This window comes from Phodopus roborovskii, unplaced genomic scaffold, assembly GCF_943737965.1.
Source record: "Phodopus roborovskii unplaced genomic scaffold, PHOROB, whole genome shotgun sequence".
Classification (NCBI taxonomy): domain Eukaryota; kingdom Metazoa; phylum Chordata; class Mammalia; order Rodentia; family Cricetidae; genus Phodopus; species Phodopus roborovskii.
In genome coordinates this window covers 1,326,633-1,346,754 of record NW_026125489.1, presented here as the reverse complement: position 1 = coordinate 1,346,754, position 20,122 = coordinate 1,326,633, and the positions used below count along the sequence as shown (strand labels likewise).

General features: G+C 50.9%; 2 protein-coding genes across 4 annotated transcripts; one reads left to right on the top strand and one right to left on the bottom strand.

Moving 5' to 3' along the window:
* Window positions 1-1,498: 1,498 nt before the first annotated feature.
* On the top strand, window positions 1,499-17,218 carry Gls2 (glutaminase 2). 3 transcript variants are annotated; one of them, XM_051176074.1, is made up of 19 exons: window positions 1,596-1,737; window positions 1,877-1,973; window positions 6,469-6,568; window positions 6,898-7,019; window positions 7,519-7,648; window positions 8,234-8,313; window positions 8,756-8,919; window positions 9,098-9,156; window positions 11,243-11,275; window positions 11,550-11,608; window positions 12,104-12,170; window positions 12,307-12,357; window positions 12,540-12,716; window positions 14,583-14,714; window positions 15,031-15,123; window positions 15,290-15,351; window positions 16,011-16,087; window positions 16,373-16,436; window positions 16,558-17,218. In XM_051176074.1, the coding sequence occupies exons 3-19, from the start codon at window positions 6,488-6,490 to the stop codon at window positions 16,712-16,714; spliced, it is 1,608 nt and encodes a 535-aa protein (XP_051032031.1). In that variant the 5' UTR covers window positions 1,596-1,737; window positions 1,877-1,973; window positions 6,469-6,487; the 3' UTR covers window positions 16,715-17,218. The 3 variants fall into 3 exon arrangements, with proteins under 3 accessions (XP_051032029.1, XP_051032031.1, XP_051032030.1); XM_051176072.1 differs by lacking the exon at window positions 1,877-1,973 and having other exon boundaries at window positions 1,499-1,737; XM_051176073.1 differs by having other exon boundaries at window positions 1,596-1,973.
* On the bottom strand, window positions 17,188-19,085 carry Spryd4 (SPRY domain containing 4). The gene is made up of 2 exons (XM_051176076.1): window positions 19,001-19,085; window positions 17,188-18,705 (listed from the first exon to the last, which is right to left on the bottom strand). Exons 1-2 carry the CDS (start codon window positions 19,083-19,085, stop codon window positions 18,167-18,169), a joined length of 624 nt encoding a protein of 207 aa, XP_051032033.1. The 3' UTR covers window positions 17,188-18,166.
* Window positions 19,086-20,122: the final 1,037 nt, after the last annotated feature.

Below are 20,122 nucleotides of genomic sequence, written 5' to 3'. Positions count from 1 at the left end.
TGTTCTGAGTTTCCTCTCTTCAAATAGGCCTGATATAACTGTTTCATAGGTCACTCCTGAGGAAAGAGAAACTAGTGAGTGACACACTATACACTCAACTCAATAATTCACTTACTATAACTCCTACTAAACAGAAGTGCGGGAGGTGGTGTGACATTCCTCGGGCAGCCCACCCACACTGCCCTTAGGTTGCAGAAGGTGGCCTTGAACTTCGGACCCAGCTGCCTCCACATGCCTTAAGTCTCCACACACCCTTAAGTCTCCAAGGTTTCTCTGGGTTTTTTTGTTTGTTTGTTTGTTTTGTTTTCCCCATAGAAGAAAATAAGAGGGGTAAGTGATCAAGAGACAAAATTGGGCCAGACATGGTGGCATGCGCCTTTATCCCAGCACTGTGGAGGCTAAGGCAGGGGTGAATCTGAATTTGAGACCAGCCTGCTCTACCTAGGGGCACATAGAGGCCCAGTCTCAAAAATAAGATAAAATTGGGGGGGGTGCTTATATAATGTTGTGTTTCTTCTCTCTCTCTCTCTCTCTCTCTCTCTCTCTCTCTCTCTCTCTCTCTCTGTGTGTGTGTGTGTTTGTCTGTGTCACACACAACTGTAATCCCAGCATTTCAGAAGCTGAGGCAGAAGGTTTGCCAGGAGTTCAAGGCCAACCCTGGCTACAAATTGAGTGTTAAGGCCCCACGGGCACCATCACGAGACCCTCTCTCTAACACAACAAAAAGTCTTCGTGTTCGCTAGCTTATTTTAGTGCATGAACTTTATAGAAAGATAAGTCCTCCGCTGCCACCAAATAAAATGTAGGGGACTCCGCTGGGAGCCTAGCTAGCGCCGTAACGACTCGCCTTGAAGCGCGTGTCTCTGGACGGGTTTGCTCTCCACTCACCGCCAGCGCGCGCCGGTGACTGGGGTGCTCTGAGCCCGCAGCTCGCACAGCGTGTCGGGGCGCACGGGTCCCTTCTGGCCCCGGCGCGCCGCGCCACCCGGTCACTAGGTGGCTCCTGCATCCCGTTCGCGCTCGTCCTTCTTCCCCTCTCGAGCAGTATTTTCATCGGCACCAAGAGAATTCCGTCGTCCCCAGGCCTGCCGCGTCTCCTGGAACTCGGGCTGCGCAGAGCCGGGGGTTCTCTCCCCAGCACCGCAGTGACGTGCGCGGGAGTCGGCGGGCGCTGGCACCTGACTCTCCCCGCCTCCCGGGGTTCTCCCTCCTCGATGATTGGACCCGCGTCCTGGCCATCTTCACTCCAGGTCCCGCCCTCTCCCCCCCCGCCCCAGCGCTTCGCAGCGGCTCCTCGCCCGAACCCCAGCACTCCCCGCTGGAGGAGGCAGGGTGTGTGCACCTGCGGGGTCCGTGTGGCCCCGGGGCTGGCCCCTCCCCCGGTGCCGACCCCACCCACCCGGCCGGGGCTTTACCTCACCGACTCGGCCCGCCGCCGGCCTGTCCCCCCACTCGTAGGCTCGCCCGCCGCTCTCCGCCCCTCCCTCCCTCCCTCCTCGCCGCCGCCGCTCGCACGTCTGGGGCGCCCGGGCAGAGCGGGTGGCGCGCCGGGGGCATGCGCTCCATGAGGGCTCTGCAGAACGCGCTGAGCCGCGCGGGCAGCCACCGCCGGCGGGGAGGCTGGGGTCACCCGAGCCGGGGCCCGCTCCTGGGCGGGGGCGTCCGGTACCGCTTCAGTGAGGCCGCGGCGCAGGGCAGGGGGACGCCGCACAGCCACCAGCCGCAGCACACGGATCAGTAAGGCTCGCGGGACAGGGGCAGGGGACAGGCTGGCTCCCACTCCCACTGTCGTTCTCGCTAGCTCCCTGGGAGCGCCCTTCGCCAGAGAGCGCCTCTCCTCTCCGAGCTCACTGGCCTGCGATGCCTTTTCCTTTAGATGTGGGGCTTTGGGTCCGCCGCGCTCGGGCGGCCAGGTGCCGTCCGCCCGGGAGGGCGTTTGGGCAGGTCGGTCTTCGAGATGATGCCTGTCCAAGGTGCGTACTTAATTGGGAACGCGGATGGGGCGCAGCGTTGCTTGGTGCACGTGTCTGAGCGCAGGGCCGACTGCGCACCTGCCCATCCGCATCCTCTCCTCCTTCTCCGGCCCCCGTGTTTTAGGGAAGGTCGTGGGTGTGGAACAGCTTCCTTCCTGCCCCAGGGCCAAGTGCGCTTGGGTCTGCCTGCGTGGTGGTGTTTCTTGTTTCTGCGTGTCGTCAGTGGGAAATGTGTAGTGCGCGTCATTGCTGATGCGCACGTATGTGCGTATGTGTCCGGCGGCGTGTTTTTGTAGCAGAGCTTACCTGGAGAATATCTTGCGTGCAGGCAAAACACTCATACCAACTTTCCAACTTGGTCTTTGAATGTGTTGGTTGTTCCTAAATAACCGGTGGTGAGAAGCGGATTTCCAAACCACAGTCAGAGCTACTATGTAGTCCAGTCTCCCTGAATCGGAGAGGTTTTTGTTGTTGTTGGTTTTTGTTTTTTCTGTAGGGCCCATCTTCAACCCAGGAAGTCGAACCCCTCCGCAACACCCTCACCCTACCCCACCCCCACAGGCACATGCACACTGCCCAGGAATGCTTGGTGCTTCCTCCCTACCCCCGAGAAGCAAGAAAATCTTGTTTTCCCCAGATACCCAGCTAGACGTGGCCAAGTAGCCTCTGACCATTGTAGCAGAATAGGAAATGGACCATCTTTCCATACTTGATGGCGTTTAGAAATGTGCGCACACCATAATTATAATTAACTGAAGTAGACTGACATAGCAAACTCCCTCACCACCAATATGTCCCCTTTCCTGAGAGGTAGAAGACCAGGAAGTACTAACTAATAACCCTTTTTATTGGCGCTTCTGCATTAGCCCCTTCTCAGGGACAGACTGCCTCCAGAGTTATAATGTCCACTGCACCCTTCTTCCCCTCAAAGAGTTACCATGGGGAGAGAGTGGTGGGGTGTGCAAAGGCCCTTTAACCCTTGTGTTGCCTAGAGGCACACCCTGGATGTCTCCCCCCACCCCCAACACATGGTAATTCAGGGTAGTAGGTGGTAGAATGTTTTTAGGAGACATAGTTTATGCTCAAGAAAACTTTTTGGTAAATGTCTCTTTTTTTGTTTGTTTGTTTGTTTTTCAGGACAGGCTTTCTCTGTATTGTTTTGGAGCCTGCTCACTATGTAGACCAGGCTGGCCTAGCACTCACAGAGATCTGCCTGCCTCTGACTCCTGAGCGCTGGCATTAAAGGCATGTGCCACCACCACCAGCCTGGTAAAAGGTCTTGAATGAACATTTGCTCCCTGGGCAACGGGGTTGACAGTATTTATTGGAGAGTGATGGGCTCTGGGAGTGTGATACCATGAGGTAGAGAAGTCTCTGTGTTTGGAGGGTAAAGGAGGTCAGCAAAGAGGAAATACCTCGTAATCCAGATTACTTTTGGGCTTGAGAGGTGGCCCAGTTGTTTAGAATACTTGAGGGTTTGATTTCCAGCACCCACATGATGGCTCACAGCCATCTGTAACTCCCAGGCACTGGTGTTTGCATTCATACACATAAAATAAGTCTTTTTAAAACATTTAAAAATAAAATACTTAGCGCCTGGTGTGGGTATAGTGGCACACTCCTCTCTTTTTCTTTTCTTTTTCTTTTTTTTTTTTTTTTGAGGCTAGGTTTCTTTGTGTAGCCCTACACACAAAGAAGGCCTCTGCCTTCCAAGAGTTGTGGAGTTATAAGGATATGCTCCAGTCTGGACAAGTCTTCCCATAATGCAGTGGGCGTCTGAGAATATGCTACTTAGTACACCTGCAGGATACATTTCTGGAAGTCATCCTGTTGAGTAAAGGAGGTTAAGGGATCTGAACCTTAACTAGTTGTCCTATTTGGACACAATCCGATACAATATTTCCTCTGGCTCAGGAATGGAAGTCAGTGGTAGCACATTGCCTAGCTTAAGGCTCCAAGTTTGATCTCTAGCACCACACAAGAAAACAAAATTGTTGGTTTGCTTTATTCTTTTTAATTTTTTTCTTTCTTCCTTTTTTCTTGGTTTTTCCTCCCTCCCCCCCCCCAGACAAGGTTTCTCTGTGTAGCATTGGCTATCCTGAAATTCTGTAGACCAGGCTGCCTCAAACTCATAAAGATCCACCTGCCTCTGCCTCCTGAGTGCTGGGATTAAATAGTGAGCCACCATGCCCAGCTGAAAAGTAGTTTTAAGGTCAGCCTGGTCTATAGAGTGAGTTCCAGGACAGCCAAAGCTACACAGAGAAATCCTGTCTTGAGAAGAAAACTTTTAAATAGTTTTACAAAGATTTGTGTGTGGGGGGACAGTTTAAACCTATGCTACTTGTAAGGGTGCCTGTAGAAGCCAAAAGAGGGTATTGGATCCCATGGATCTGGAGCTACTGGAAGCTGTCAGCTTCCCGACATGGCTGCAGAAGATTAAACTCAGGTCCTCTGGAAGAGCAGCAAGTACTCTTAACTGCTGAGCTAATTCACCACCCCCCCAAAAAAAAAGTGGACTAAAAATTTAAGCCCAGTTTAGTGGTGTATAACTGTACAGTTTTTGCACTGGGGAAGTAGTTCATGATCATACTCAACTACATTTCAAGTTCAAATCCAGCCTATACTAAATGAAACCACCTTAAAAGTCATTTTCCAAAACAGCCAGGGCTGTCTCTGGGTGGATGGGGGGAGATAATATTGGTAGGAGTATTTTTGAAGACCAAGAGCTCTTTAGATCAGTGTTTCTCAATCATCCTAATGCTGAGACCCTTTAACATAGTTGTGATCCTCACAAACATAAAGTTATTTTCGTTGCTACTCCATAACTATAATTTTGCTACTGTTATGAAACATAACATACATATCTGTGTTTTCCTTACTTATTTTTCTCTCACACATTACATCTCAACCACAGTTTCCCTGTCTCTTCTCTTGCCGGTCTCTACCCCACACCTCCCCTCTCCCCTGATCCACTCCTCCTATAATTCCTTTCGGTAAAGTCAAAATATCTTTAGGGATCATTTCATTGGCTTTTTTTGGCCAGTCATGTTTGATTCTATCCTAGGTCTCCGTGTTGTTCCCGGCCATGTAGGCAGCAGGCTCCATATCCCCCATCACTAGGAGTCTTCACTGGAGTCACTCCCGTAGGTTCTAGGAGTTTTCATTACACTAGGTTTCTATCTTACCCCCTAAATGCCTCCCAATTCCAGTCATCTCTCCCAGTACTCTCTCTCTCTCTCTCTCTCTCTCTCTCTCTCTCTCTCTCTCTCTCTCTCCCTCTCTCCACAACACCTGATCCTTCCTGTTCCCATCCCCACCTGCCCCCCCTCCACCCCCCAGCTCTTCCTGTTACTTAGCCTCTCTGGGTCTGTGGATTTTAGGGTTAGTTATCCTTTATTTGAAAGAGTCATTCTACCTCAAAGGGGTTGCGACCCACTGGTTGAGAACTCCTGCTTTAGATGCTTTAGGAATATTATGCCAGTGGGAGAGATCTTTGGGGTCTAAGGGCCTTCCCCATAATGTAAGTTGGTCATTATTATTGAAGGACCATGTGATTTAGATACCTTGCTCCATCTAGGGAGAGAAAGACGTGCAAAGCACAGGGACCGAACAGTGGAGTGAGTGAGCCGTCTGGCATCCACTAGGATGTGTATGAGACACACTAGCAGCACAAACTCCCTGGAGACTCAATTCAGGAGAGCTGACACAGGGTTGGCTCCATTTTGCCTGCACCTTGAAAGCCAGTTGAAGAAGAAAATCATGAAGGGCTTATAGTGTAAGGAAAGGCCACGAAGCCTCATGGTGTATGTCCCACTAAGGAAGCCATAATTGGGGTTCAGAGTTACTTAGCATAACAACCATAAGGAAAAATGTTAAAGAATTAGAAAATTGGTAGTTTTAAATTTTTTATTTATTTTCACTTTATATATACATTGGTGTTTTGCCATGGATGTCAGATCCCCTGGAGTTGGAGTTACAGACAGCTGTGAGCCGCCATGTGATTGCTGGGAATTGAACCCAGGTCCTCTGGAAGAACAGTCAGTGTTCTTAACCACTGAGCCATCTCTCCAGGCCCCCAGAATCAGTAGTTTTAAAGATTGGTGGATGCCATACTAAGAATTAAGCACGAGCCAGACATGAGAGTAGGAAGGCGAGAGAATTAGAGGGAGTGGGGTGTGTTCAGTTCTCCGTGTGTACAGGACATCTGAGACAGCTCTGGCTGAGTGTGTTGTTCAGTTTTCAGTGTGTGGGGGGCATCTGGACATGAAATCATCTGGAAGGCAGCTTGAAAGAAAGGCCTAAAGATCAGAGCTCCTTTTAAAAGGAAGGTGGAGAGTTAGATTTACAGAAACTCATACCAGAGGAGAAAGTTAGGATTAGAGACCCTGTGATGTGGCTGGGAGGAGCCCAGGATGGATGTGGTGACAGGTCCATGTTTCAGGAGGAGAGGGAGCATCCTCAGGCTCCCGCCTTCCCACCCCTTCCCCCCAAACAGTGATTCCTGTAACAGTGGCATGCTGCCCCGCCTTGGTGACCTGCTCTTCTACACCATTGCCGAGGGACAGGAACGGATCCCCATCCACAAGTTCACGACTGTAAGTGACTGTCTGCTCCTTAGAGCCTCTGGAACGTGAGAAAAGACAGGGTAGCTGATGGGTTGCTGAGTGAGGATGGGATAATGGCTGCCTGGGACTGAGAGCCAGTGCCATCATCCTTCCTCCAAGTCCAGAAGATAACGCTTTCCGCGAAAAGTGGCAAGAGACTTGTTAACCTGTAAGGTAGTCCCACTTTGCTCAGTTCCCAAACCCATCTGTTCTGCCGATTGTAATAATTAGCACTGAGTGATTTGAATATCTATTTGGAAAACTGAGGAATAGATTGCTATCCTTGGCTGACCTTACCAGGCCGCTTCTTTCCCACAAAGGCCCTGAAGGCCACTGGACTGCAGACGTCAGACCCGAGGCTCCAGGACTGCATGAGCAAGATGCACCGTATGGTTCAAGAGTCCAGCAGTGGTGGCCTCTTGGACCGAGACCTCTTCCAAAAGTGAGAGCCCCAGAAATGAGCACCGCCCCCCCCCCAGAACTGCTCTGTGGGAGGAAGAGACAACCCTTCATTTTGTTTTATTTATTGTACAAGTAATACATAGTCGTTATGAAAAATAACACCAAAATATATTCCCATATGTTCCCTTCTCTACTCAGTCCTAGCCCCTTTCCCAGACCTAAGCATTGTTGACAGATTAGTGAGTATATTCTAGAAAATGTCCTATGTGGTCACATACATTTATGGCTGTGTATATTAGGATTTCTCAATGCTAAAGCTCATATGCAATGCTTATTCTGATTTTAATATTTTTTCTCATAATGTCTTGGGATATCTTCCTATGTCTTTAGAACCTCTCATTTTGAAGGTTTAGGACATTTAAACCTCGTGAGATAAAACGACGTGCCAAAAGTCACACAGCTGTTTGTCCAAAACCAGATGAACACTTCCAACCTCCCACCCCAGCTCCAGTCCCTAACACACTCTATCTGGGACCCAGGTGTGTGAGGAGCAACATTGTACTCCTGACCCAGGCTTTCCGAAAAAAGTTTGTCATTCCTGATTTTGAGGAGTTCACCGGCCACGTGGACCGCATATTTGAGGATGCCAAAGAACTCACTGGAGGCAAAGTGAGATACGGGAATGTGGGGGTCGGGGAGGCTCTGGGCCAGACACACATGGTTCTCAGATGCTTCTTGGGTCTGGGGATTCAGTGACAGAGGATGAGAAGCAGAGCCTCCAAAAACAAGGACATGGTTTCATGTGTTTCCACGTGTGATTCTGATGGCATGTGACAAGATCTCAGGTTTTGTGGACATGGATGGCAGGAGCTAGGCTTGGTGGTACAGGCCTGTAATCCCAACTTTCCAGAGGTTAAGGCAGGATCAAAAGTTTGAGGTCTCCAAGTAAAGTTGTTCAATTGAGCCTTCAAGGAGATTTACAGAGACTTAACCTGAACACCCAGACCTAGAATTGCCAATTTTTTATTTTTTATGTTCTATGGGCTTTACTGCTATCCCTCCAGGGTTAGGGCTACAGAGAGGTAGGGTTGCCAGGGACTAAAGGTGTGGGTGTTTTGGAGGCAGAACATAGACGGGAACCATCTGCCATGTGGGTACCAGATGGTTAGCTTCTACCAAAGTTTCTGACCCTGAGTACAGCTGTATTGTCCTCCATACTGACCTGTCTTCCCTTTCTCTACTATTCATGCCCAGGTGGCAGCCTACATCCCTCACTTGGCCAAGTCAAACCCAGACCTTTGGGGAGTTTCCTTGTGCACTGTGGATGGTCAGCGGTAAGATATTGGGTGATGCCAGGCCTTGTGGCTCACACTTTTAATCCTAGCACTTGGGAGGCAGAGGCAAGAGGATCTCTGAGTTCAAGGTCAGCCTGATCAACAGAGCAACTTTCAGGACAGCCAGGGCTCTACAGAGAGACCCTGCCTCAAAACCAAACAAGGGTGCTGGAGAGATGATTCAGCGGTTAAAAGCACCGGCTGCTCTTCAGAGGACCCAGGTTCAATTCCCAGCAACCGAATGGCAGCTCACAACTGTCTGTAGCTCCAGTTCCAGGGGATCTGACGCCCTCACACAGACCTACATGCAGGTCAAACACCAAGACACACAAATAGAAACTAAAACAAACAAAAGGAGATGCTGGGTGAGATCCAGGGCGCAGGTGCAGGGTGCAGGTGCAGAACAGAATTCAACCCCTTCTATGGTACCCTCTGTCTCCAGGCACTCTGTGGGCCACACGAAGATCCCTTTCTGCCTGCAGTCCTGTGTCAAGCCCCTCACTTACGCCATCTCCGTGAGCACCTTAGGTACTGACTATGTACACAAGTTTGTGGGCAAGGAACCCAGTGGCCTGCGCTATAACAAACTCTCCCTCAACGAGGAAGGTGAGCATCTCCGGGGCTCACGCTCACACCTGCCCTTCCTCAGCCCTGCAGTCCACCTCCTCCCTCCTTTGCCTTTTCTCTCACCCAGGGAGGAACCAGACCCAGCCAGAGCGGGAGTGATGTAAAGTAGGCTTTTGTTAGTGGCGCACACGACTCTGAGTGGTTTGTGTTTCCGCAGGGATCCCCCACAACCCCATGGTCAACGCTGGAGCCATTGTTGTCAGCTCCTTGATCAAGGTCAGTGCCAGTCTAGCCCTCTGAGCCGTCACATTCTCTGATCCCCTCATCCTGCCATCTCCCCAGCTATGGATGTTAGTGAGGGCCAGTGACATCGCTTCACCTTAGCCCGCCCTGCCCCCACCTAAAACTGCTGCACAGAGCTCCTGTCCCTTACAGAGGAGAGGAGAGCAGGTCGTGACCCCTGCCTCGCACCAGCAGCCGAATGCCAGCAGCAGGGGGAGGACAACACCATTAGGCATTGATTGGCCACTCCTGGGTGAGAGACAGGCTAAGACAAGGGTGAACGGCCAGTTCAGGGCAGTCATTCACGTCACCTGGGGCTGTGAGTTGGCCTTGAGCAAGGGGTGTCAGGCAGGCCCATGGGCGTGGGCCGCGACACTTTGGGGCCAATCACGGCCCCTCCTGAGGAAGGTGGTGTTAGGAACCCTTCCCCCTAGGACCTCAGGTGTCAGAGTCCCCGGAGTGTTGACTCTATAGATGACACAAGCAGGGGGTCATGAATCTGGGGGAGGAGTCTAAGGCAAATGCTTATCATCTCACTGTTCTGTGACAGCTTTGTCTACAGTCCCGTCTTCTGGGCCAGCCTGGTCTCATTCTCATCTAATTAGCTCAGTGAGCCTGACTCTTAAACTTTAGCTTCAGGGGAGGGAATTCATTGGTAGAACGTTTGTGCCACCCATCTATGGAGACTGCAAAAAAGAAATCATTTTTGTTCCGTTCATCAATGTAGCTGGGGGACGTACCTCAGTGGCAGGGCATTTGACAGGCATGCGTGAGGTTCTAGTTTCAATCCTGGTGGTGGTGGGGGGGATATCATTTATCAATGTAACTCTGTTCAACAGACATATCCCCATACTGTCACAGAGGGCATGGGAATGAGGTGTAGCCAGAGTAAGGCTGTAGAATGGGTATAAAGAATGTGTGTGGGAGCTGAGTGGTGGAGCACACTTTTAATCTCAGCACTCGGGAGGCAGAGGCAGGCAGGTCTGAGTTCGAGACCAGCGTGGTCTATAGAGTGAGTTCCAGGACAGGCAGGGCTACACAGAGAAACCCCGTCTTGAAAGGAGTTAGGCCATGGTAGCACATGTCTGTAATGCCAGAACTCAGACAGAAGGATTAAGGGTAGTCTGGAATACATGAGACCTTTACTAAAAATGTAAATAAATAAAATGGATGGTAATAATTAGGGATAGGGATAGAATTTAGGGACAGAATTGGAACTAGAGACAGGGATGAGGATTTAAGATTGAGGCTGGAAAGTAGGGGTGAGGCTGGGGAGAGATGATGTTAGGGAGGGGGAGGGGTGGGGCTGATGGATGGGGTGAGGTTATCTGAATCTTCATTCCTTGATAATTTAATTTTGTTGTTTTGTTTTTCGAGACAGGGTTTCTCTGTAGCTTTGGAGGCTGCCCTGGAACTCACTCTGTAGACCAGGCTGGCCTCAAACTCACAGAGATCTATCTTCCACCTGGCTCTGTCTCCCAAGTGCTGGGATTAAAGGTGTGCACCACCAATGCCTGGTGATAATGTAAATTTTTGTTTCCTTTTTGAGGCGAGATCTCTTTATGTAGCCCAAGCTGCCCTTGAAATCTTTCAGTAATCCTCCTGCCTCAGTCTCCCAAATGCTGCGACTATAGGAGTTTGGTGTTCTCTGTTACTAGACATATACCCGCAGGCAGGAAGGTCTCAACTATTTAAACAAGAAGCCTATAACATCAGCTACTCAGACACCAGAGAGGAGCACAGGGCCCTCACTAACTCACACACCAGCCTGGACAACACAGGCCTGTCTCAGAACAAACAAGACTAACTAACTCACAGACCAGCCTGGACAACACAGGCCTCTCTCAGAACAAACAAGACTAACTAACTCACACACCAGCCTGGACAACACAGGCCTCTCTCAGAACAAACAAGACTAACTAACTCACACACCAGCCTGGACAACACAGGCCTGTCTCAGAACAAACAAGACGCTATAAAATGTACCTTTCCCGGTAGCAAGGCTAGTTTAATGTGTCTGCCATCCGTCTAGGCCTGGAACACTGACTGCGCTCTCTCTTTCTCCCCCCCCCCCATGCAGATGGACTGTAACAAAGCAGAGAAGTTTGATTTTGTAAGTCCCTTGCACTGAACCTCTTGCTGGCTTTTCCTGCTGCGTGCTGTCTTCTACAGCTGTCTTCAGTGCCTGGCTTAAGCCAACAGTTCCACCAACCTATAGCAGAAGTGCTAACTCCAGAAGGGTGGGAACACCCCCCATCCCCCACTCCCCCATCCCCCACCCCACCCCCCGGGCAAAGCTGGGATAAGGACTGAGAGGTTCAGAGTGGCTTGCCAGCCTGGGCTGTGTTTTCTAGGGCTCCTTAGTCAAAAGGGGTCTTCTCTTCCAGGTCCTGCAGTATCTGAACAAGATGGCTGGGAATGAATTCATGGGGTTCAGCAACGCCACGTAAGGCTCTGTTTAGAGGAGTAGCCGAGCACATTGTACCTGTGTAAATGTGCATGATTGGTGGGAAGGGAAGAGAGAGTAGTCATCTTAGGGAGAAATTCAAAGGGGGTTTTGGCCTCCCAGCTTCCTCTGAGCCCCTTCTTTGATATTTATTTACTTGGAGAAATAGCGACGATTTCCAACTTGGACGTAATGAGAAAGGCAGCGTGCTATTTTGTGCCTAAGCCCCATCAAGACCATCAAAGCCAAAAGCTTTGCCAGATTCCCAAGACAGAACGGCTAGGCAGCTTTGGGTGGATTTTGTTTTGGTTTACATTTTACCACAAAGCCATACCAAGTGTTTGCTCAGATTCAGAAGTCCCCACTAATATTCTGTGAGGCGTTGTAATGGGGCCGATCCAGGTAAGGTCCTATATCCCAGGAAAGGCAGGTTTCCCCCTCCTCCCTCCACCCACCTCTTACAATGTCCAGCCCTAAGTTTGGTATTTGCTTTAGATTCCAGTCAGAGAAGGAAACTGGGGATCGGAATTACGCCATCGGCTATTACCTCAAGGAAAAGAAGGTAACTGGGAGAGAGAGGCTAGTAGAGGAAGTCCCTGGGAATTCTGCTGCCGGGTCCAGGGGGAGGGGTTGGAGTCTGAGAATCTGAGTGTGGAACTATGTCCTGAAGAAACTTCTTCATCCTGTTCTTTGCCCAGTGCTTCCCCAAGGGGGTGGACATGATGGCTGCCCTTGATCTCTATTTCCAGGTAAGCAGACACTCCCTGGGCCAAGGGGACAGGACAGCCTGCCCTCTCTCTCCCAGTCACACGGTAGACACACCTCTCTGCTGGTCCTGTCAGACGTGTTGAAAGCTCTAGTTGTTAGGAGCATCGTTCTCCATGACCGTGCCCGTGTCCACACTGCCCTTTGACCTCTCTTGTTTCCATAGCTATGCTCTGTGGAGGTCACCTGTGAATCGGGCAGTGTCATGGCAGCCACTCTCGCCAATGGGGGCATCTGCCCCATCACGGGCGAGAGTGTCCTGAGTGCTGAAGCCGTGCGTAACACCCTTAGCCTCATGCATTCCTGTGGCATGTATGACTTCTCTGGCCAGTTTGCCTTCCATGTGAGTGTCCCCGCTCTGTGCCCATCTTCCCGTGGTCCCAGGCTTACTCTGGCCCCCTTCATAGACATCGAGCCAGGCAACCAGGCCAGGAATCCCTAGGCAAATTTGCCAACTACATCACGTTACACAGACCCTTTACATAGCTGACTCCCATCTTAGACGTCACTCCCAAGGAGAGGCAGGGTTGATTTGTTTGTTGCCTCAAACTCCCAGTGATCCTCCTGCCTCAACTACGGTCATGCACTTCCACACCTGGACGTTTTTCTTGTTTTGTTTGGAATTGGGGGTCAAACCTAGGTCTTACCCATGCTGGGCAAGTACTGCACCACTGAGCTCTGAGCTGTGTCCCAGCCCTGGGGACCCTTCTGATGGCTGTGTTTCAACAGAACCGTCTCCACCTCTGCTCAGAGCACCTTAGTCCTGTTTTCTTTTCCTCCCGTGTTTGCTATAATTATTTTATTTATTTTTAAAGATTTACTTTTAAATTGCAGGGGAGTATGTACAGGTGCCCACTGATGCTAGAAGTATCCAGGTGGTTGTGAGCCTGCCAGTTTGGGTGTTTGCAATTGAATGTGGGTTCTTTGTGAGAACAGTACAGGCTCTTAATTACTGAGCCACCTTCTCAGCCCCTCCCCCCCCACTCCTTTTAAAGTATTTTATTTATTTATTTTTTAAATCCCAGCACCTGGGCGGCAGAGGCAGGTGGATCTCTATGGGTTCAAGGCCAGCTTGGTCTCCAGAGTGAGTTCTAGGACAGACAGAGGTACATGGAGAAACCCTGTCTCAAAAAAAGTTGTTTTTTAAAGTTATATGTTTGGGTGTTTTGTCTGCGTGTGTGTCTGTACATCGGGTGCACACAGAGTTCACACAGGCCAGCAGAGAACATAGCATCTTCTGGAACTGGAGTTACAGAAAGTTGTAAACTGACAACTGCCATGCCTGGTCCTCTGAAAGAGCAGCCAGTGCTCTTAACCACCGCGCGCCATCTTTCCAGCCCCCCCCCGTCCCATTTTTAATTTTAAAGGCATATTTATCATCCGTGTGTGTGTACGCATGATGGTGCATGTGTGGAGTGTTTTTCTCTCCGTCCACTTCTGTGGGCTGTGGGAGATCAAACTCAGGTCGGTAGGCTTTGTAGGAGGAAGCAGCTTTACCTGACAAGCCATTCCTTAAGCCCCTATTCACTTTTTGTCTATATCCTACCGCCAGAATAAAAGCTGCGTGAAAGATGTTTCCTGGGGCTGGGTGTTTAAGATCTTTGCTGCTTTGGGAGAGGAGCATCTGCAGCTCTAGTTCCAGGGGACCCAGGCCCTCTTGTGGCCTCCACGGGCACTAGGCACACAGGCTGGGCACGTACACACACACACACACACACACACACACACACACTCACTCACTCATCTGTGGGCTGCAGAGGGTTCCTAGTGTGAGCACAATTCCCAGAAGAGTGCTGCTTGCACCTTTGCAAGCACTCCGTGATGCATTAACTCACAGGGTAGGAGCCAGAGGCAAATTAAAAAGCTGAGGAATGTGTGCATTAGTGTTAGATCTCAGACCCACTGCCAGCGGCCTGTATGTTTTCCCAGTCAAACCATTGTCTTCAGTGGCGCCCATTCTGTATGGAGAGATAGATACCTTGCTCAGCCTAGACACAGGGATGTGGGGAGAGAGGTGCCTTGGTCCTTTGTCAATGAGATGATGGGGCAGACTTAGTAGACTTCCTAGGGGAGGCCTTATCCTCTCAGAGGAGCAGATGGGGGGGAGGGAGTGGGGGAGCAGGAGGAATAAAAAAATAAAGCTGAGAAGTTGAGGTGGGCCGTGGCCTTGTCTGTGCTGTTACTTAGACTAGCCCACCGTGTCCCTCAGGTGGGTCTGCCAGCCAAGTCCGCTGTGTCAGGAGCCATCCTCCTGGTTGTCCCCAATGTCATGGGGATGATGTGTCTGTCACCTCCGTTAGACAAGCTGGGGAACAGCCAAAGGGGCATCAACTTCTGCCAGGTAAGGTGTTCTGCGAATAGTACTTAGTACTGTTTGAGAATAAATTAATGAGCCTGGTGGTGGTGGTGGTAGTGCACGCCTTTAATCTGAGCTTTTGGGAGGCAGAGACAGGCGGATCTCTGTGAGTTCGAGGCCAGCCTGGTCTACAGAGTGAGTTCCAGGACAGCCTCTCTACAGAGAAACCCTGTCTTGAAAAACAAAACAAAAAACCCAAATATAAATAATTAATTCATGGTAGTCACTATAATTAAAGCAATTTTGAGCTCTTAGAGGGGGCAAGGGAAAAGTAAACAATTCCTTTGGCTTCTAATTCTAGAAGTTGGTGTCTCTCTTTAACTTCCACAACTATGACAACTTGCGGCACTGTACCCGGAAGTTAGACCCACGACGGGAAGGAGGAGAAGTCCGGGTAAAGAAAACCCCGGGTAGTCTAAAGGATATTTCAGAACAAAACATCCCATAATGCTTCAGCAGTATCTGTGGTGAAGCACCCATGGAGGAGGGCAGGGGCGGAGCTGGGCATGGTTGGATTCAAAGCCACAGTTAATCCCAGGTGGGTACAATGTATGTTTCAGAACAAGACCGTGGTGAACCTGTTATTTGCTGCATATAGTGGAGACGTCTCAGCTCTTCGAAGGTAATTCTAGTGTGACTAAATAAACGTGATAAAATACTCTGGGTCAGACATATTATTAATTAGGACACAGTTTGCTAAACACTTCAGTTTTAGGGTTAGAAAGGACAGATTGCACTATAAAGGAGTGCATGCCTCTGTGTGTGTGTGTGCGCGCGCACGCGTGCATGTGGCAGCCAGAGGACAGACAGCTTCAGGTACCATGCCTCAGGGGCCATTCACTTTGCTTTTTCCAGACAGTCTCTCACTAGCCTTGAGCTCACCAACATATCAAGGCCCCAAGACTCCCTGTCTGTTTCCCACAGTCTGGGATTACAGGCCCGTGTTGCCATGCCTGCTTTGTTTTGATATGGATTGTGTGAATCAAACTGTGGTCTCAGGTCCGCATGCTTGCCCCTCAAGGACTTTGCTGAGCCTTCTCTGCAGCCTTAGGCTCTGTTTGTTGTTTTAAGAACTTAACTAAAAAAAGCAGGCCGACTTAGCTTAATTGGGAGCTGATAACAGCAGGCGCTGTGGTTGATTGTGGGTGTGACAAGCTTAGCCCTTGAAGTGAGGACTCTGCCTCAAATGATAATATGAACCCATCCGGTCTGGCCCCACCTCGGAATGCTGTCTAGTGATTCCAGACGGTCATGGGTAACCCAAGCTCTCCACTACCTCAGGTTTGCTCTGTCAGCCATGGATATGGAGCAGAAGGACTATGATTCCCGTACAGCTTTGCATGTTGCTGCAGCTGAAGGTATTTAAAGGGTTAAAGAGGAAAAGCAGTGTGAGACCCTTTTCCGCCCCTACCCACCCCTACCCACCCTCTATTTTCCTATCCACCTCCTATCATTGTGCTTGTAAAAGGCAACACAACAGCCAGTTTTGTCTCTGGGCCCATCAGCCGACACACTGTAACTAGGTGCTGGCAAGGACCTTTCTCCTTCCCTCTTGGTCCAGACTCTCGACACCAAGGGTCTGCACCAAATGGTTCAGGACCTACCCGAGTACTCTCTCATCTTCCTTCTGCCCCTGTTCCTAGGACACGTTGAAGTTGTCAAATTTCTGATCGAGGCTTGCAAAGTGAACCCTTTCGTCAAGGACAGGTGAGTAGGATCAGTCCGAAAGGGAAGGAGGGTGGCCCGACTTCCCCTGCAGCCACCGTCACATACGTGCAGCCAGGCACCCTCCCTGCCTTTGCCTAACCGTGATCCCTGTGCCTCACAGGTGGGGCAATATTCCCCTGGACGATGCTGTACAGTTCAACCACCTGGAGGTGGTCAAACTGCTTCAGGATTACCACGACTCCTACGTGCTATCTGACACTCAGGCCGAGGAAGCAACTGAGACCCTGTCCAAAGAGAACTTAGAAAGCATGGTGTGAGCCCAGGCGGGGGGCAGTCCCTGCTCAAGAAAAAGCATGTGCTGGCCATACATCTAACGCACATCTAACTCTATGGGAAGCTGCTTCAGTGGGGATCAACACAGCCACTTGGTGACACAGGCCAGCGTTTTCTGTGAGAATCAAAACACCCCATCCCCCCCAGTAAACAGCCCACAGAGGAGCCTCAGTGGGCACCCACAGAGACCTCAAGGTGTAGTCTAACGGCTTCCTTCATCCACTCAAAAGCAGCCCAGGTCTTTACCCAGGTCCTCTTTTCCTCTCTGAAGAAATCATCCTGAGAACAAGAGACTTCCTTGGAGAGATTCTCGCCACCATGCATATGTATCCGCCACAGAGGAGGGATGAGCTGTGGGTGGGGGCCCAAGCACCTGGTTTTAGAAGCCTGCAGAGATCTGTCCCCATAGCAGGACATGCTGCATCTGCTGACAGCAATTTTATAGACAGAGAAAGTATTTTGTGTTCGAATAAACTTTAATTACATCAGTTTTTTCTTTCTTTGCTAAATCTAGTCATTCTCTCTATCCCTTAAGGCTATCCAGTTTCATCACCATCATAGATAATTAAGGACAGAATCACGGTCATACATAGCCCAAACGATACAGACTCCACACACGTATTCGTCTCTTCCACCAGGGTTTCCTCAACCCAAAATACTGCTTTGATTAAGAATATTCTGTGGCCAAGGGGGGAGTGGTGGGGATTTGGGATCTGAACGGCTCCGACATGGGTAATGTAGAACGCCCCTCTTTTCTCCGAAGCTCCCAACTGTGGCACATATGCAGATGGAACTTCTCAAAGGTAGGAGTCTCTGGCACCACAGCCCTATACATATCCCCTGGTGTCTCTTCCCCTTTGGTCACAGCTGTAACTGGCACAATGGTTATGACAAGAACTGGCTGGGTTTGAGAGGTGGTGCAGAGAAGACAGATGACTCAAGAGTTCGATGATAGCTGCATCTGTGTAGGACCAACGTGTGGTGCCGGTCTCCTGAAGGGGCCAGCACCCAAGAATCTGGTAAGAGAAAAGGCCACCAGTCCTCCAGCCAGAGGTAGAAAGCATTTACTCAGGAGAAGCTGGTAAACCCCCAAACAAGTTACATGTGGGTAAGGGGAAGGTAGTGGCTGAAAGACAGGACCCCCTGGGGCCCCCGAGAGTGAGCGGTCTAAGATACCTGGGCACGAGCAGAAGGACTCAAGGAAGCAACTTGAGAAAATTCACCTGATGCTCTAGAAAACTGGCAGTAATGTGAGGAGGACAGAGTTTGGCTGCATACCTAGCTTTCACAGAGTAGGGACCAGAGGAAGATGGCTAAAGTATTGCACAAGGGATCCCAACGGAATTGTGAGAGCTACCAGCTGCTTGAGGCAATGTAAAACGACGTTAAACTCTCTGAACAGAACGCATGATTAAGGGACTTGGGTAACGGCCGCATTAGAGGCCCTTGGGCACTTCTAGTCCTGAGTGGGTTAGCAGCTCTCCATCCCAAAGAGCAAAGGCAGGGGTCACTGGGCCTCGGAAGTCGGTCTGTAGTGTGTGCACCACGGCGGTCTGACTCACATCCACCAGGCTCAGCTTCTTGGCCTCATAGTCCAGCAGCAGTCCCACTTTCTCTGGTTGCCCAATACCCTCAATCGGGGCTTTCTCGTTGGCCAGCATACTGTGCCACTTGCGCTGGGCATAGGAGAACACCCAGGAACGATCGTCAGCGCCGACGCAGCTGTCCCGGGACATGTCCACATCTGCCACTCCTATCCGGAACTGCTGGGAGCGTTTCACTGTGACCTCCCAGTAGTGCCTGCCGCTGGTGACCGTGGTGTTGGCGAGCACCACCGCCCACTCCCGGAAGCGCTCCGCGTTCAGGGCCACCCTGGTGGGTTCCAGTCCCACCAAGCCGTATTTGACACCTGTGTCTCCTCTGAAGAGTGCCAGGCTGCTGTGGGCAGTTTTTTCTTCCAGTTTGAAACTGATGCCTGAGGGCAGAGCCAGGAAAAAAAAAAAAAAGAAAAGAAAACAAAAAAACAAAAACAAAAACGGGTAGTGACAGGTTAGAACCCTAGGGCTGGTTCTTGATCGGAAACGATGATGGGAAATCGGGAACAGCCAAACGTTAAGATGCAAAGGGTGGAGCTGTCGCTCCAGGATCGCAGCCCCGGGAGCCGCAAATGACGGCCGAGTTGGGGGGTGCGGTCTCTTGCTAGCCCAGGGCAGACGGGGCAGGAGGAGCGTTAACTAGTGGACTGAGAGGGTGAGAAGCAGCAACCCTACCTCTCCGGGCTTGGCCGGCAGGGACCCCCCATCGCTTGGCTCCCCAGCGGCACGAGCTCCAGCAGCGTGCAAAGGGCAGCGCCATCTTGTGCCTCTGACGCCCGGGGCCACGCCCCCGCCGGGGGACCGACCAATGGCTGGCCGGCGTCGGGATCACGTGGGCGGAACGCGCCCGCATCCGTGATGGCTCTTTAGTCCCGGCAAGAGAGTGACCCTAGTCACAGACATCGCGCCGTCTCTGCCTCCCGGGCGCTGGGATGAGCAGCACGGCTCGTGCTCGTTATTTTTAATGTGTAAATGAACACGAAGGGAGGAACTTTTATTTATTTGTTATTTATTTATTTGTTCATTTATTTTTTTGTAGAGTGCAGTGACTCCTTCTCTCCACCAGGGTGCAGTCAGGCCTAGCCTTTTCATTCACTTAATCAGAGAGGTGCAGCGTGTTGACTTTTTTTTCCTAATTACAAAGCTACTTTTAATACTTTCAGGGTTTAAAAAAAAAAAAAAGCAAAGCGGGAAAAGGGTAGCCTCACCTCCAGGGGTGGCCCGGGGGGAGAGAGCATAAAGGGGCCGGAATGCCATCGGTGTTGGAGCCCGCCAGCTAGCTCTCCAGGGAGAAACTAGCTCGGTGGCGCTGGCTCTGGGCACACAGGCAAAGGGCCAGGGGGTTGGCCACGAAGCCACCAAGCTGCGCACGACCTCCGAGTCGCCCCGCCCGCCCGCCCGCCGTCAGGTCCCCTGCTTCTCGTTCATGGCCAGCTCCCGCTTGTTTACCGCGGTCCTGGCAATCGCTCCTTCTGGTTTGATGACTTTTAAACCCAGGAGCAAAAATGTCAGGGAATTTCCTCCGCAGAAGTCCTGCTCGTCTCTGCCAATGCTCTGGGTTTGGGTAGTGACGACAGAACTGTTTCAAACTGGGTCTCTGTAGGACTGACTGGTTCTCCCTCAGGCTGGAGGGCTGAAGCACCAATAGGCTTCGCAGTCACTTAAGACACGCCTCCTTCCCCCTCCCCTCCTTTCCCTCTCCCCTTCTCCCCTCTTTTTCCTCTTCCCTCCTTTTCCTAGTCCTTTCCCTCCTTTCTCCCGACCCTCTCTGTTTGATCATGACCACTGAGCTGTGTT

What these genes read in the sequence shown, in the direction of transcription:
- Spryd4 (XM_051176076.1), bottom strand. Translation starts at nt 19,085, where the DNA reads ATGGCGCTGCCCTTTGCACGCTGCTGGAGCTCGTGCCGCTGGGGAGCC. An exon ending in TGCCGGCCAAGCCCGGAGAG is followed by an intron (nt 18,706 to 19,000) that starts GTAGGGTTGCTG and finishes CTCTGCCCTCAG; the next exon opens with GCATCAGTTTCAAACTGGAA.
- Gls2 (XM_051176072.1), top strand. Translation starts at nt 1,556, where the DNA reads ATGCGCTCCATGAGGGCTCTGCAGAACGCGCTGAGCCGCGCGGGCAGC. An exon ending in GACCGAGACCTCTTCCAAAA is followed by an intron (nt 7,020 to 7,518) that starts GTGAGAGCCCCA and finishes TCTGGGACCCAG; the next exon opens with GTGTGTGAGGAGCAACATTG. An exon ending in CCCTTGATCTCTATTTCCAG is followed by an intron (nt 12,358 to 12,539) that starts GTAAGCAGACAC and finishes TTGTTTCCATAG; the next exon opens with CTATGCTCTGTGGAGGTCAC.